The 16,693-nt window shown below is 47.1% G+C and overlaps 1 protein-coding gene across 1 annotated transcript; it reads right to left on the bottom strand.

The window, feature by feature from the left end:
• Positions 1-778: 778 nt before the first annotated feature.
• Positions 779-13,797, bottom strand: LOC140913588 (uncharacterized). Its single transcript, XM_073350316.1, has 8 exons — positions 13,606-13,797; positions 10,565-10,706; positions 8,456-8,617; positions 7,280-7,332; positions 5,945-6,111; positions 4,853-5,241; positions 3,468-3,567; positions 779-799 (listed from the first exon to the last, which is right to left on the bottom strand). Exons 1-8 carry the CDS (start codon positions 13,784-13,786, stop codon positions 779-781), a joined length of 1,215 nt encoding a protein of 404 aa, XP_073206417.1. The 5' UTR covers positions 13,787-13,797.
• Between the last annotated feature and the right edge of the window lie 2,896 nt (positions 13,798-16,693).

The following is a 16,693-nucleotide window of genomic DNA, read 5'->3' as shown; positions in this document are numbered from 1 at the left end:
TGTTTATATAAGATGTTTCCTGTAAGTCATCAGTTCTTAGAGGTTAAGACTGAAGGTTTGTCTTCACGGCAGTGTTAGCTTGAGGTATAACTCAAGTATTGCCCCCAACCTGACAGCTGTCCACACACACAAATCTCTAGCTTGTTAGGTGATACTTTAAACCCTAGCTAGCTGGTCCGTTAGGGGGTGTAGTTTGAAGCTCTAGTGTGTCTGTTGCTCAAGCTAGCAATGCATTGGGGATGCAACTCAAGTTAGCACAATTCATTAGATGCTAATCCAATCTTCTGTGCAGCTTGAGTGTTTTTTCACAATGTGGTTACACTTACTTGAGCTAGGCGAACTTCAGAGGAATAACTTAAGCTATCTGTTGCAGTGAAGACAAGTCCTTAAGCAAACCACATCTAAAAGTCACAAGTATCCGGTGTTTTCCACATTCTTTTTTTAATCAATGTCATAGTGGATCCTAGAAGCACCCATACACCACTTGATTATGGACTTAGTGCCACCAGTGGTACCCGTACCAAACTCAGAAATGCTGCAATAAGCAATCTGCTCAGCATCGGATTCCCACAAACTTTGATGTTGCTCTCTCTCGGAATTTTCAGTTGTGTCCTTCAAGTGCAGTAATCTTCCCAACCATCTGACTTCCTTAAATGCCCTTTGCAGTGATAGTCTCATATTCTTAGGGATACATTCCTGTATGGCACCCCCACAAAGGACTTCTTCACCAGCAGAAAGACGACACACACCACTGTGCAGCCCAGCACTATCCCAACCACTAAGGCAGTGTAGTTGGTACCTGCAGGGAGGAGGGAGAGGAGGCAGATGTGATAAATGTATTCAGGAGCCTCTAGGGGAGAACCATTGGAGATTTAAAGTGCTGGAAGCTACTGTTTCACCCTGTGAAATCTTCTAAACACCAAAGTGCTAACCACTGGTTTATTTTGATACCGTCTCTATCTCGAAAAGAAACATGAAGAGGCAAAAATCCAATAAGCTGCCAACAAGCTCTAGTGTTCAAATGGTATTTTTGGGTGCATTGTGGTATTCATGAAAGTGAGGCACCAGTGTTAGCTTGAGGTATAACTCAAGTGTTGCTCCCAACCTGACAGCTGTCCGCACACAAAAATCTCTAGCTTGAGTTAGGTGGTACTTTAAACCCTAACTAGCTGGTCTGTCAGAGGGTGTAGGTTGAAGCTCTCGTGTAGGTGGAAGCTCTTTTCTTTTGAGAAGAGGCTGCTCTCCTTTTATAGATGTTCGTTGCTGTAGTTGAGGCACCTTTTTGTTTTGGCCCAGTTAGAATTTTCCCTAATAAGGTTGTCCCATGCCCTCACACACATGCAATAAGGCCTTCCATACCCCACCAATGGATATCATTATTTGTATTAACATCTCTCTATATTTAAAGATGTACAGGTTTACCTGGAGTATCCAAAGCAGCAGCTAAAGGAAAAGGACGTTAATATGGCAGTTTGTGCTTCATTGATAGTGGGTGGCATGTAAGTTTTGCCATCTCACTACATCGACGCTCTGGAGCCATGCCAAACTCTGCTGCTGCTTCTCAGGTGGCTAAGAAAGGGGTGGCTTTTCTTCAGTAATTGATGGAATGATCCCTATATATCCCTTCCTTACCTCTATAGTGCTACCGGGAGGCTTCAGGACTGTTATCTGGCTACAGCATCCCCTGTAGCTTGAGTACTGATGTACTCGGCATTGATTACTATGGCTTGTAGAAGCTTTTTGTCAGATAAGATGACTGATATGGGGAGTATTTGGTACTTGGTATTGCTCTGCTCAGTGGTATAGAGTCAGCTAGCCCACTTGCCTCTGAGTTTCATATTTTCACGTTCTGACCTTGCAGCATCACGGACTTATCTAGTATCTTGATGAGATTATGCAACATTGTGATGCTACCGATGAACACAAAAAGCTGCAATGCTCAAAACAATCCGGGGGACTCTTTGCCGTGTAAACCTGATTCACACACTGATGGACATCGGGATGATCCCATTTTTGTTTAAAAAAAAAAAAAAAAACTAAAATGAGGAATATCTAATATTTTACAAGAGGCAAGCTCCCTCCAATTTTGAGGGGTTGTCTGCACTATTGCCTATGGCTCTTCCATTACTGTGGAGATTACGATGCCTAAAGATTGCACAGCTTGGAAGTCTAAACGTAGAGTGACCGCTAACTCAGACAGGTCCAAATGCCACAATTCTATATTCTGGGCATAAGCCCACTCTGCCATTTTTGTAGAATCATGTTCTTGGCGATCATTGCAGTCCTCAAAAACCAAAGTCTTTGTGGTGGCGTGAAACCCTGTGCAAAAGGTGCACTCCTAGAGCGAGCTGCTGCTTGTTTCTGTTACATAAGGGCTATGAGATCTACAGTCCTATATTCTCAGTGGTGAGGTTGGTGCTTTGGGATAATACACCAACTGCCCCCAGCCTTCCCTCTAACAGCCTGTTTTAGAAGAGCCTATTAAGAGACAAATGCCTCAGAAATTGAATGACCTCTTACCACTGGAAGGGCCCTTGGTGATCCGGATTGGCCCAGCAGTGATCCGATGGATCTTTGTTTCTAGTATCTTCCATGGCGAATCATTGCTTTGGAAGGACCTGCACCGTGAAGGGCATAGCCTGGACCTGCTCAAGCTGCGACACAGCTTCACATCACAAGTTACAAACACCTAGAAACAAGGACAGCTGGCTTTAAGTCCTAGCAGCCTACGCCAACTCTCAGCCAGCAATGTAGCTGCAAGCCTCCTCTACCACAGCCTGGGAATTTTGACTATTCATGGTTCTGTGGCAGAATTTTCCCCTTGGATACACACTGCAGTTTTGCCATTTGTGTCACTCACTCTCCTGCATACTCCTGTATTTTGGGTGTGTATGAAACAAAGACCATTTTTGTGAAAAGGTTGTCCCGTTTTTCAACCAGTTCTGCTGCAGATGTTTCTGTGCGGCACTGTTTGCGCCTGTATTTCTGTGCATGTGCAGGGTGGGGAGTGACTTGTAGGCATAGTGGAGTTAATTTTCAGGAGCTGGATGGAGGAGAGTTTCTTTCATGTTTTATATGCTCTGTGGGAGGAGGAAGCTAGAAACCAGGTCACACATTTTTCAGAAGTGTATGGGGTATGAGAACTTACATTAGCGCCATGCATGGATGGCTGTGTGCCTGCGGGAGCTCTCTGGGTATGTAGGAAGAGGCATGGATGTGTATTCTTTTTCTCTGTGTCAGTGAGGGAACTATCTCTGTATTAATTTGTAGGAGGTGGATGGGAGAAGGTGTGTCCTTCATGTTTCTAATGTGTCCATTCTGGAGGAGCCTTTATACCCTATTTGCCCAGGATCAAGGCCTGTGGAACACCCTGGGTTTTCATCCCAATATCTCCCAAGAGCCCAGGGGTGTGGCAGTACTGAGCTGTCAGCTGTAGTCATATAAGAAGGAGCAAAGTGGTGAATCACCTCAGGAACGGTGTCGGCTACTGAGGAGAGCCTGAGGCTGTACACCTTGTCCTTGGAATCTTCCAGAATCACTTCTTTGGCTGCCTTGTAATTCAAGCATCTGCAAGGAAAAAGTACCATGAATAACTTTGCGACCAGTGTGGTCATTAACAATTGGTACCTCAAACCAGGGATTAATCAGTCTTGACTTTTCTATTTCTATATACATATGCAGGGAATGCACAGCCTAGATTCTGTGCTGTGCAGCTGAGAGGTGTGTCCGCCAGCCAGGGAGCTGTATTCTCTAGCTCAGAGGTGGGCAAACTGTGGCCCGCAGGACCGTCCTGCCTGGCCCTTGAGCTCCTCGCCGGGGAGGCTAGCCAGGGAGCTCCTGGCTGGCCCCTCCCCTGCTGTCTCCCCCTCCCCTGCAGTCATGCTGCCGGGCAGTGGGTCTTTGAGCTCCTGCTGCTCTGAGCGGCATGGTAAGGGGTGGGTGGGGGTTGGATAAGGGGCAGGAGGTCCTGGGGGGGTGGGGCAGTTAGGAGGCAGAGAGCAGGGGGCGGTTGGATATGGCGGAGGTTTGGGGGGGCAGTCAGGGGATGGGGAACAGGGGTGGTTGGATAGCGGGTGGGGTCATGGGAGGCCTGTCAGGGGGCAGGGGTGTGGATGGGGTCGGGGGGGCAGACAGGGAGCAGGGGGGGTTGGATAGGGGGTGCGGTCCCACAGGGGTGGCTAGGGGTGGGGGGCAATCAGGGACAGGGAGCAGGGGGGTTGGATGGGGGTGGGGTCCCAGAGGGGCTGTTAGGGGCGGGGGGTCCAGGGAGGGGGCAGACGGGGGGGTTGGATGGGTTGGGGGTTTTGAGAGGGGCTGTCAGGAGGTGGGAGGGGGAGGGGGCGGGGACCAGGCTGTTTGGGGAGGCATAGCTTTCCCTACCCAGCCCTCCATGCAGTTTCGCGCCCCGATGTGGCCCTCATGCCAAAAAGTTTGCCCATCCCTGCTCTAGCTTGTTGCATTCTGGCCACAGTACTGGCTTGCTCTAACCTTCACCATCTGGTTACAGACTGTCAGGGACCATCTGCCAGCTGCAGATCCACTCTAGTCACACCCATACTGCCCTGATACATCCCCTGTGCCAATGGGAGTACAGGCTTCATATGTCATGCGGGGACCAATATTAGGGCAAGAGGGGAGGAGTGCTGTCTGCCTGGCCCTGTCAGTCCTTAGCACCTCTACTGAGCCTGACCGTGCCAACAGTGAAGGTGGTTTTTGGTGGTACAGATGGAAGTGGACTGAGACAACCAATTCTTCTCACAAAGGCCACTGATAGACCTCGGAGATGGTCATGAAGGCACTTAGTGACTTAGGCTGGATTTGAACTAGGGATGTGGAGGTGAAAGGCTCTTACCCTTTTTGTATGATGAAGATGCCATTGGAAGAGTCCTGGCTGCCTAGCACCTGACAGGATTGCACCACCAGCTGGGCATCAGCCAGGTCGCTCTTGGCCGACACACTGATAAATAACTGGTCATTGACGCTGGCATGAATGGAAGCCCCCTGTTCTAATGACCTCATCCCACCTGCAGTCTGTGTGCTGAATCTAATATCAAAGCTGAAGTTGCCAAAGCCTTTAACTGTGGGGCCCACAAAAGGGCAGTAGTTGCTGCCAGCTCCCTCCTCCTGTTTGGTGTATTTGCAGCTCACTGGGATGGCCAGGGTTTTCTTGAATGGACTGGACAATGCTCCTTGGTGTCGACCAATTATTTTGTTGGTGAAGATGAAGAAAGGTGGATCTTCCTGCAAAAACAGGAAGGGACAGAGATGTCAGAGTAAGAGTGAGGCGTTGAATGTTAATGCCCCAAAGACTTGGGGGAACACTTTCTCTGATGCAGGAGGGATTTCCCCAGGGAATTCCCATTAGCGTTTACAGAAATCTCAACAGCATTCATGGTGTAGAGGGTTTCAGAGGAAGGATGGTCTCATGGCTACGGCGCTGGGCTAGGATTCAATCTGGAGTTCTGGGCTCTGCCACAAGTTTTCTGTGTGACCTTGGGCAAGTCATTTAAACTCTGTGCCCTAGTCCCCCCTGCCCCTTGTATAATAGGAATAATACCACTCCAGTTCTTTCAGATTTTGTCTGTCTTGTCTGTTTACGCTGTATGTTCTTTAGGACAGGGACTGCCTGTCTGTGTCTGTGTGTACGTGTACACACACCCATACAGAACCTAGTGCAATCCAGCCAGCAGCTGGGGGGTCTGACATATGTCGTTTTGCTGGTTATGCGCTTTGTCTCTCCAGTGCTTACTGGCTTGGCCGTGGCCAGTGCTTCTGCTGGTGCAGAAGCTTTGTTTGGTACCAGTGTAGCAGACTTAACTCCATGCACCCATGGACTATTGCTGTATTCCACCAAATCCTCTCCCCACCCTGGGCTACTCACCCATGGTGAACACAGATATCAGACAATTGTAAACCCCCAGCAGAGTGCTCTGGCAATCAGTACCTTCACCCTGGTTCCACACACATCAAGTGGGATCTTGACTAGAAGGTGCGTGCTGTTGCTGCTGATCAGGCATTCAGGGTTATTCTTCTGAAGATCACTTTCCTGCACGTCTCCTAAACTAGATCGGGGAACAGAGAGCTGCATTCGATCCTCAAGACACAGCAGAACTGAGAAAAGGAGGTGCCAAACAAGGAGAGAAAAAGCTTTCAAAAGGGAGAAAGTCCACTGCTGAAACAAGGAGGAGGGCGTAGCAGTTCTCATTTATGAGATCCACTGCGTTCTTCTGCTGTCAATAGGCATTCACAATTTTTTAAAAATGGGAACAGAGGTGCATTAAATAGTGGAGGACCTTAGATTCTGCTAAAGTTTCATTCTTTAATTGTTCTGAAGGCGATGCAATGGGCCACACCTCAGCTGCTGGAAATCAGTGTCGTTTTGCTGAAGTCAATGGAACCATGCTAATTCACACTAACTGAGGATGTGGGCCATTTAATCTACTTCAGTACTATTAAACAGAAGGAAACTTTAGCATGATTCTCTCAGTCTCCTCCTTTCTTGATTCTCTGCACTGGTTCTTCGACATTAAGGACTGGCTAACCTCGGCCCAGTGTCGTTTTTGGAGACATTCCACATTTTCAGGAAAGGAAGAAATATTTCTCTGCTGGGTTTTTTGTTTGTTTTTTTTTTAATGGCAGCTGTATGAAGGTGCTTGGAGGTTTGGGCTATTACACTTTGTCCTGGGGATGGGCTAGTGATCTTCTTCCTTGGGAACAGAACGTAAAATAGGAATAGCCATATTGAATCAGCAGCGGGCCCTCTAGTCTTGTATCCTGGCAGTTCTGCCTTTCCCCCAGCACTGTTGTGGTAGGTGGCCTCTTCCCAGAAAGCCTAGTGGGACTGAAACCAATACCATGTACCAGCAACTCTATTCCCTCAATGGATTGTGCTCAGCCCCTTTCCTCGGGATGCAATGGGGGGAGGTTTCCTGCACCGTCTTCCTTCCTTTCTTGCACATCAACACAGGGCTGGGCACAATCTAGCAAAATCTGAGCTTTCTGCAAACATGAGAGAAAGGTGAAACCTCTGATTTTGGATTACTACTTTTAAATAGACAAAGCAGCTGTCTGTGGCCTGGAGCATCTATGGGAAAGGCAGACTGGGATTTTTCAAACACCCCACAAGCTGGCGCTCTTGCACCACAAAAACCTCTACATTTATAGTCAGCCAATGCCATACTTGATTAATAAAAGATGAAATGCAGAAGCAAAGTGTTAGGGGTTGCAAGTAAACTTCTCTCTACTAATTCCTAGCGTGTTAAATGCTACTTTTATTTACCTGTGCCCTGTGGGTAATCAGCAGCTTCTGCAAGAGAGAGGAAGATGAAAAACCTATTAAAGAACCCCCTTTGGCAATAGTATGCAATAGGTATTCATTTGCAATTAATATTAAACTCAGTTGGTGAGCGGGGGGTTGCAGACACAGCTGGCCCTTGCCATGTGCTATGGCTGCTGCTGCATTAAGTCCCACTCTCCAGAACCACAGGGAAGAGGAGGGCAGGCTCACTAGCCATGAAGTCAACTGCCTACGCTTTTCTTATGCCCACCTTTCAAACCTTCAGCCAGTGACAGAAGCCTTGGCTTCCCTACCCCAGTGCCCTATAATAACATGTACCCAGCCCCGCTGACACTCCCCCGCCCCCTCCCGCTGACACAGTTAGCCTGCATGCGTCGCCTTAATGGCAAGCCCCCCCAACCCTGACCTACCCAGCTAAACTGCTAAATACGCCCTCTCCCGTGGGTTACGTATGTCTGCCTGCCTGCCTGCCACCCGCACCTCTTTCTGTGCACAAAACCTAGAGCCAGCATATCTGGGCTAGTCACTCACTCGCAACCCTTGTGGGTAAGGGGCCAGGTCAGCAGTTTAGTTTGTTTGATGAGTTCCTAGTTTTATGGTGAATCAGCTTGAAGGTAAAACAGATCTCCTGCTGTCCTAGACAAACGTGCAACCAGCAATGAGGTGGTGAGGGCACTAGGGGAAAGGAGTTCACTGGAGCGACAAGTCACCTGGAGCTAAGGAATGTGATTTTACACTGACCCAGGGGAGAAAGCTCCTATTCATCCCTGCAATGTAACATCACACTGAACATCCAGCGGTGTCTTATGATTGAAATGGGCTCAAGCTGCAGCAAGCTCAAGATATACCGTGCTTCCTGTGAAATCTGCATTTCTGCATGTAGAACTGACCCAGACTGCTGCCCTAATGACGAGGGATTTGCAATTATCACACAGACTGACGGGAAAATATGAGAGATGACAGAAAACAACCCTTCTCAGATACTCACTCTGCACAATCCAAATGCATCTGAGCTCAGACTGTAATCTAGACACCAAAGAAGAAGCAAAGAGGATAAAGTCACATGCCAAGCAGAGCAGGTCAGACCTTAAGCCACCCTAGTTACCCTGAAATTAATGCAGAACAGCTGTGCTCACAATGGCCTTTGACAGTTCTCACCCAGACAATGTGCTGGCCACAAAACATACAGGAACCTGGCGCAATCTCACAGGGTTCATGCTCTCCCAGGTGATATTCACAGACACAGTGCAGAGATCGTCTGCCATCCACGGACCCAGTGTGTGCAGCCCATAAGGACCCAGAACCTGCAAGTCCGCCATCCTGCAGGAAAAGATCAAGGGGTTGCGTTTCAAGCCCTGAGGATCATCCAAATGTGAGCCTGGCACTGAGCTGAGAGGGCAGATCATGTCAGCGCAGCAGATAATGACATAGATGCAGTATTGATTGCCATCAGGCTGGATTTATTAATTCAGCTGCACACCTGTACCTTCTGTGCAGGGTCATGAATAATGCTGTGCAAGACCTGTCTGCACTGGTACTGCCGATATCCTACAGGTCACTATCATGGGCATAAAATACCAGGTGTGCCTAGTTTATCTTGCAGCCCAGGCACTGGGTAAGGTATGGTTTGCTTTTCAATAAGTGCTAGAGAATATAATTTTGAGCGGCCTTTCCAAGACTTTCAGAGCAAAGTTACAGAACCCAACACTCCTCTGCAGAAAGGAATAAAAAAAGAATGGGAGCTTCCACTGCAGTCAACGCTGGCTGATCCACTGCCCCAGCTCTGCCCACACAGCACCTATAATCCCCCAGGGTAAGACATGCCATTATATGCAATCCAATTGCTGCCACAGCAGATGCAGAACAAGAAAGAGAGAGCTCTAACAGCGTGTTACTAACGGGCCTGATGAAGAACTAATAGTCTGGGCAACACGCCATGAGAAACGTACCCAGGAAATTTAGGGCCTGATCTAAAGCCCCCTGAAGTCAGTGGAGAGACTCCCATTGACCAATGGGCTTTGGATCAGGCCCTACAGTTGCATAATGTCTGTCTATGCTCAACAGATAGGAAAGACAAAGGTGATCAATTTATTGTCAGTGTATTGGATCAAGAAAAGGAGTACTTGTGGCACCTTAGAGACTAACCAATTTATTTGAGCATGAGCTTTCGTGAGCTACAGCTCACTTCATCAGATGTTTACCGTGGAAACTGCAGCAGACTTTATATACACACAGAAATCATGAAACAATACCTCCTCCCACCCCACTGTCCTGCTGGTAATAGCTTATCTAAAGTGATCAACAGGTGGGCCATTTCCAGCACAAATCCAGGTTTTCTCACCCTCCACCCCCCCACACAAATTCACTCTCCTGCTGGTGAGTGAATTTGTGTGGGGGGGTGGAGGGTGAGAAAACCTGGATTTGTGCTGGAAATGGCCCACCTGTTGATCACTTTAGATAAGCTATTACCAGCAGGACAGTGGGGTGGGAGGAGGTATTGTTTCATGATTTCTGTGTGTATATAAAGTCTGCTGCAGTTTCCACGGTAAACATCTGATGAAGTGAGCTGTAGCTCACGAAAGCTCATGCTCAAATAAATTGGTTAGTCTCTAAGGTGCCACAAGTACTCCTTTTCTTTTTGCGAATACAGACTAACACGGCTGTTCCTCTGAAACCTGTATTGGATCAGTAATGGTTAGAGAAGGAAAAGGCCAATTAGATCACCCTTCTAAATTGTCGGCCAGGGCACAATATAGTCCCTGTATTAAGTAGACATCAGATATTGAACTGATACTGCATGTTGTCCTACAGGCATTACAAACCAGAAATCAAGTTGGTGCATAAGTGCATGACATTTATTTATCCTCTCATTGCAGAACAACTGGTGCTGTGGAAGGTACCAAGTTGCTCGCCTTGGAGAATGAAGTCCTCCTCTACTACCCACAGAACAGGTGGCTGCAGTGCAGTTTTCCCCAGTCTGAGCCATGCTTTAACATGCGTTAACTCACAACACGAAATTCTGGTGCAGACCTGCCACACACACACTGGTTTGCTGATTGTGGCTGCAGATCCTGTAAGGTTCTGGTGTCTGCTGAGCCAGTGGGACTTAAGGACACTCAGCGCCTTGCAGGATCAAGCTCTGAACGCGCAGCATGTTAGCGATGATGAAGCCTGCAAGGGCTGGCATTGTGTTCTCTGGGCTGGATAGGCCTTGGTCCTGTTGTGGGGTTCAGTTTAGCTATGCGGCCTCTCTTCCATTTCAGTCACCTTTCTCCTGCGCTGACGGCCATCGCTGTGAAGGAAACGTCCTCATAGGGCAGCACGCTGATCCTGTCCCCATCGCTTGGGGTTGGGCTGATAAATATTGGCCTTCTAATTCCAAAGGCACAGTCATCTACTGGCTTCTCCACTGGGAAACAAAACAGGAGCATGTTGTCTTAAAGCCAGTTCCTTTGGTCTACTGAGACCCTTTTTATCCCCCTCCCTACACACACACATCCCAATAATACCTGTGATGGCTTATAGGGGAGGACATCTACGTCTTCCCAACCCCCATCCTCAAAGGTATATTCCCTTACTATATCATGGGAGCTGTCAGAGTAGCAGCCATGTTAATCTGTATCTGCAAAAAGAAAAGGAGGACTTGTGGCACCTTAGAGACTAACAAATGTATTTGAGCATAAGCTTTTGTGAGCTACGGCTCACTTCATCGGATGCATTCAGTGGAGAATACAGTGGGGAGATTTATATACACAGAGAACATGAAACAATGGGTGTTACCATACACACTGTAATGAGAGTGATCAGGTAAGGTGAGCTATTACCAGCAGGAGAGCGGGGGTGGGGGGGATACCTTTTGTAGTGATAATCAAGGTGGGCCATTTCCAGCAGTTGACAAGAACCATCTGAGGAACAGCGGGGGGGACCCATGGAAAAGAAGCCCTGGAGGAATTCCACCATGATTTCAACAATTTCCATCCCACCATCAACCTCAGCCTGGACCAATCCAGACAAGAGATCCACTTCCTGGACACTACGGTGCTAATAAGCGATGGTCACACAAACGCCACCCTATACCGGAAACCTACTGACCGCTATGTTTACCTACGTGCCTCCAGCTTTCATCCAGACCACACCACACGATCCATTGTCTACAGTCAAGCTCTACGTTACAACCGCATTTGCTCCAACCCCTCAGACAGAGACAAACACCTACAAGATCTCTATCAAGCATTCTTACAACTACAATACCCACCTGCTGAAGTGAAGAAACAGATTGACAGAGCCAGAAGAGTACCCAGAAGTCAGCTACTACAGGACAGGCCCAACAAAGAAAATAACAGAATGCCACTAGCCGTCACCTTCAGCCCCCAACTAAAACCTCTCCAACGCATCATCAAGGATCTACAAGCTATCCTGAAGGACGACCCATCACTCTCACAGATCTTGGGAGACAGGCCAGTCCTTGCTTACAGACAGCCCCCCAGCCTGAAGCAAATACTCACCAGCAACCACACACCACACAACAGAACCACTAACCCAGGAACCTATCCTTGCAACAAAGCCCGTTGCCAACTGTGTCTACATATCTATTCAGGGGACACCATCATAGGGCCTAATCACATCAGCCACACTATCAGAGGCTCGTTCACCTGCACATCCACCAATGTGATATGCCATCATGTGTCAGCAATGCCCCTCTGCCATGTACATTGGCCAAACTGGACAGTCTCTACGTAAAAGAATAAATGGACACAAATCAGACGTCAAGAATAAAAACATTAAAAAACCAGTCGGAGAACACTTCAATCTCTTTGGTCACTCGATTACAGACCTAAAAGTGAAAAGAAAAGGAGTACTTGTGGCACCTTAGAGACTAACCAATTTATTTGAGCATGAGCTTTCGTGAGCTACAGCTCACTTCATCAGATGTTTACCGTGGAAACTGCAGCAGACTTTATATACACACTAAAAGTGGCAATTCTTCAACAAAAAAACTTCAAAAACAGACTCCGAGAGACTGCTGAATTGGAATTAATTTGCAAACTGAATACAATTAACTTAGGCTTGAATAAAGATTGGGAGTGGATGTGTCATTACACAAAGTAAAACTATTTCCGCATGTTTATTTCCTCCCCCACTGTTCCTCAGCGTTCTTGTCAACTGCTGGAAATGGCCCACCTTGATTACCACTACAAAAGGTATTTTCTCCCCCCGCTCTCCTGCTGGTAATAGCTCACCTTAAGTGATCACTCTGAGCTGTAGCTCACGAAAGCTTATGCTCAAATAAATTGGTTAGTCTCTAAGGTGCCACAAGTACTCCTTTTCTCTTGTTACAGTGTGTATGGTAACACCCATTGTTTCATGTTCTCTGTGTATATAAATCTCCCCACTGTATTTTCCACTGAATGCATCCGATGAAGTGAGCTGTAGCTCACAAGAGCTTATGCTCAAATACATTTGTTAGTCTCTAAGGTGCCACAAGTCCTCCTTTTCTTTTTATATCATGGGAGTTAGGCACCTAAATGCCTTTGAGGACCTGGGACCCCCTACCTACAGTAATACAGCCATCTCCAGTGTCCTCCTTTCATTCTCCATCCTGATGGGCATCCTGGCTCATCTGAATATAATTCAGGATGAACACCAGAGGATACCTCTGACAGAGGATATAGGCTGACAGGAATGCTGAGCTATTGCTCCAAGTTATAACAGAAATAGTTTTATTTCTATTTCAGTTATTTTAGTACACAGGTGATCTCCTGAAGATCCAGTAACTGATTTGATGTTTGTTCCTCCAATCATTAAACTAGCTTGTGGGATGAATGGCACATTTTGATTCCCCCCACTCCCCACACATACACATATACATTTTCTCCTCTTGTTTAGAAAACTGAAGTGGGCAAACCTGTGACAATGCACCATCAGGTGTTAATAGTAACATATAATGTCATAGGTAGAAGGTGATGACATCATAACCGATTACTACAATAACTAAGATACCATGAATGTAAAATTTGATACCACAGCTCTGCTAATAGTTCTGATGTCATACAAAGAAGGTGTGACATCACATTGTGAGGTAGGCAGAAGGAACCAATCGTTAGGGAGACAAATTCTGCTTCCGTATAAGATTTCCCAATAAGTCAATGTTTGTCTGAGAAAATTCCCAATAGATAGACACAGGAATGGCGTATAAATATTTATTTTTTTCACAATTTTGATAAGTCATGGAAGTTAATTGGGGAAGAAGTTCTCTGGGCTGACACTTCAGTCCTTATAGTGCACATACTTGGGACTGGCACTGTTACCTGTTAAGGTGAACTGAAGTGGGACAGAACTTAGGGCTTCATTCCAGCCCTGTCCTGAAGCATTGTATGGATGAATCTCATGCATCCCATCCTCAAATTTCAGGACCACCGTTTTCCTGGGGAAATCCTCCACCATCAGCTCCACCGGGTAGGTGCCTTCGGAGCCCATTCCGTCGTACATAAGGGTGCATCCATCCTGAAGCCAAAAGAAAGATCAGTCAGAAGCTGTGCAGGTTACAGGGCCTCAATTTTATCCTTCGATGCCAATCTCAGCTCACTGTCTCAAACCCATATTTCGCAATCTACACGATGGATTGGAGCAGGAGCACTGTGGCTTCAGCACCTTGTGTTCAGCTCTGCAATGGAGCCCAATTCAAAGACATGCGGACTAGAGCAGGAGGCCCAAAAACAAGGCTCCCAGTGTGAATTCGGACAGGTGAGAACCTGATGGAGTGGTTAGATGTTGGGTGCTGTGCAGCTGGCATTAGAGTAAATGCTTTGGGGTGGGAAGAATCTTTGTGTTCTATTTGTACAGGGCCTATCACAATAGGGTCCTGTTCCATGGCTGGGGCTATTTGGTGCACTGTAATAAAAAATTAATAATAATAATAATTAATAGGAGCGCCTCAGGCAGGATCTCCTAAGCAAAGGACTTGACTACTTTTTATTGAGTATATTAAAAGGCTAGTGCTATTTCCTGATGGGCTTTCTTTTTTTAATCATATTACTATCAAATATTTAACTGCCTGAGAACTGCAATTAAAATAGCATTTTAAAATGTGCATGTAGATAAAAAACTAAAAGATTAGGTTATCAGATTATTATTGTATTTTTTGTTTTTATTTTTATTTTTGTTTTGCAAAAACACTCAAAGGCCCCCGTCAAGATCAGGGCCTTGTTGTAATAGGTACTGCACGTGTTGTAGGTAGGAAGGCACAGCCACCTGCTTGGTACTTGTCACTTGAATGAAGATACCAAGAAAATCTTCCCCAGTTCCAGCTTTACATTTTCGCCACACTTTGCCAGAATTGGCATGGAGATCTCTGGGACATATTTCTGCTCTCCAGATGTTTACAGGGGTGCCTCTTAGACTTGCCAAATGAGCTGCCACATTGAGATGTTGTCTCTGTTCAGAACGTGGACTCATCCAGCTGAGAGATGGAGAAGACCAACATGCACTTGGTGTGTTCTAACAGGAACAATACCTATTGCTGTTAGAAGGAGTGAACAGGCTCAGAAAGAAAACTAAACGGGATCTGCTCTGAAATCTCAAACCAAGCCTCTTTTGAGATTTAAACAAAGTTAAGGAAGGACCCAGGAGAACTGAGTATGGTTAAGGCACTGTGGTAGGACCCACAAAATTGGGGTTAAATTCCTGGTTCTGTCACCGGACTCCCAGAATGACCTTGGACAAGTCTCTTAGAGCCAGATTTGTCAAAAGTACTTAGTCATCTAAAGTTGTAGACGGATGCCTGGTAAGGTTTTCAACAGTGATTTCAAGTGACTCGGCAGTGGTTGTGTGCCGTCTCTGTGTGCAGGGCATGCCCTACATTTCCCCAAAAACGGGGTCCAACTGGCAGCCCTGAGGACAGTCCTGTCTGGCCCCCCAAAGTGCATTGTAGAACAAAATGGTGTCCTCTGCTCAGCATGACTTCCCATCCCATGCACCATTCATGTGAGGTCGTAGCGCATGGAGAACGCTATTTTGGACTCCCAATAAAGCATGTAGATGCTGGAACTAGGGGTGTGTGTGTGGGGGGGTGCTGCTGCACCCTGTGGCTTGAAGTAGTTTCCATTATATACAGGGCTTACAGTTTGGTTCAATGGCTCTCAGCTCCCCCACTACACAAATGGTTCCAGACCCCTGCTAGGGCATGCAAATGTAGCATTGCATGCCTTCCTGAAATGTCACGGCACTCCACTGCTGAGCATTTTGAAAATCCCACCTATCGGCACCCACTGGGCACCTAAACACCTCTAAAAACCTGGCCCTTAATCTCTCTGCACCTCAGCTCCCCAGGTGTAAAACAGGGATGATGACAAGGCTTCCTTTGCCTGGGTTGTCTATTTAGATCACACACTTTGGAGCAGGGGCTGTCTCTTACTCTGTGTGTGTACAGCACCCAGCAGCATGGGGCCCTGACATAGGCTGAGGCCTTTCAGTGCTACTGTGCCTAAGGCAGTAATGATAATGTTTTGGCTAAGTGTGACAGCAGGAGCTGGCCTTTTAAGAGCAGGAGCTCCACTAGTGTTTGGTTTTCTCATGGGACTTGGGATGGAGTCCCCAGGTGATGCCACTGTTCAAAGCGAGCAAGTTGATTGAGCAGGCTCATGGACTGGGGTCATGTGACTGCAGGCTAGAGGCAGGGCCTGCTATAAAAGCAGATGCCTTCCTTTCACCCTCAGTATGTGTAGGGGTGAAGTAGGGTCAGTGGTGGGGCTTGCAATAGAGTCTAGGCAGTATTGCTAACCCCAAACATTCAAAAAGCCTGAGATTGGTTTAAAAGTTATAATTCTGGGGTATTGTTAATTTCCCTTCTGGCTTGTGAGCCTGCAGGGTGCTTCCTTCACATTGCCGTGCGCTTCTGCACAGCTACGAAGGCTAGAAATTTACCCTTTTTTTTAAAAAAAAAAAAAAGAAAACTGAGAGTCTCCCCTAATCACATGATTCCAGGGGGCTGGGGCTTCCGAAAAACCACCAAATACTGTGAGAGTTAGCAGCACTGTAGGTAGCCTGGGAAATGGCTGGGAGCGTCTTCCAGGCTGATTTCAGAAGGACCCAGGGGGCTGGAGGAAGAGATAGGGGCAGTATTATGCAGTGTGGGGTTGAGGCCTGAGTGGATGCCTGTAGGTAGTGGCCTAGGCTGGGGTTTCCTGTATTGGTGGGAAGAAGCCCTTTTTCGTCCTGTCCTGAGTCAACAGGACTGGGAAGGTCTGGGGAACAGCAAGAGGCTGGGCAGAAGATTGCTTTTTGGTGAACTTCTTGCCCCATCTCAGATGGGGTGGACTTTGTGACTTAGCTAGGTCACCTCCCTGCTCCAAGTGCACTGAAGATAGCAGCCTATAAGACAACCCAAGGTGCTGGCAG

The sequence above is a fragment of the Lepidochelys kempii genome, chromosome 6 (assembly GCF_965140285.1).
Source record: "Lepidochelys kempii isolate rLepKem1 chromosome 6, rLepKem1.hap1, whole genome shotgun sequence".
Taxonomy (NCBI): Eukaryota; Metazoa; Chordata; order Testudines; family Cheloniidae; genus Lepidochelys; species Lepidochelys kempii.
The sequence above is the reverse complement of the archived record's forward strand: the minus strand, read 5'-3'. Positions and strand labels throughout refer to the sequence as shown.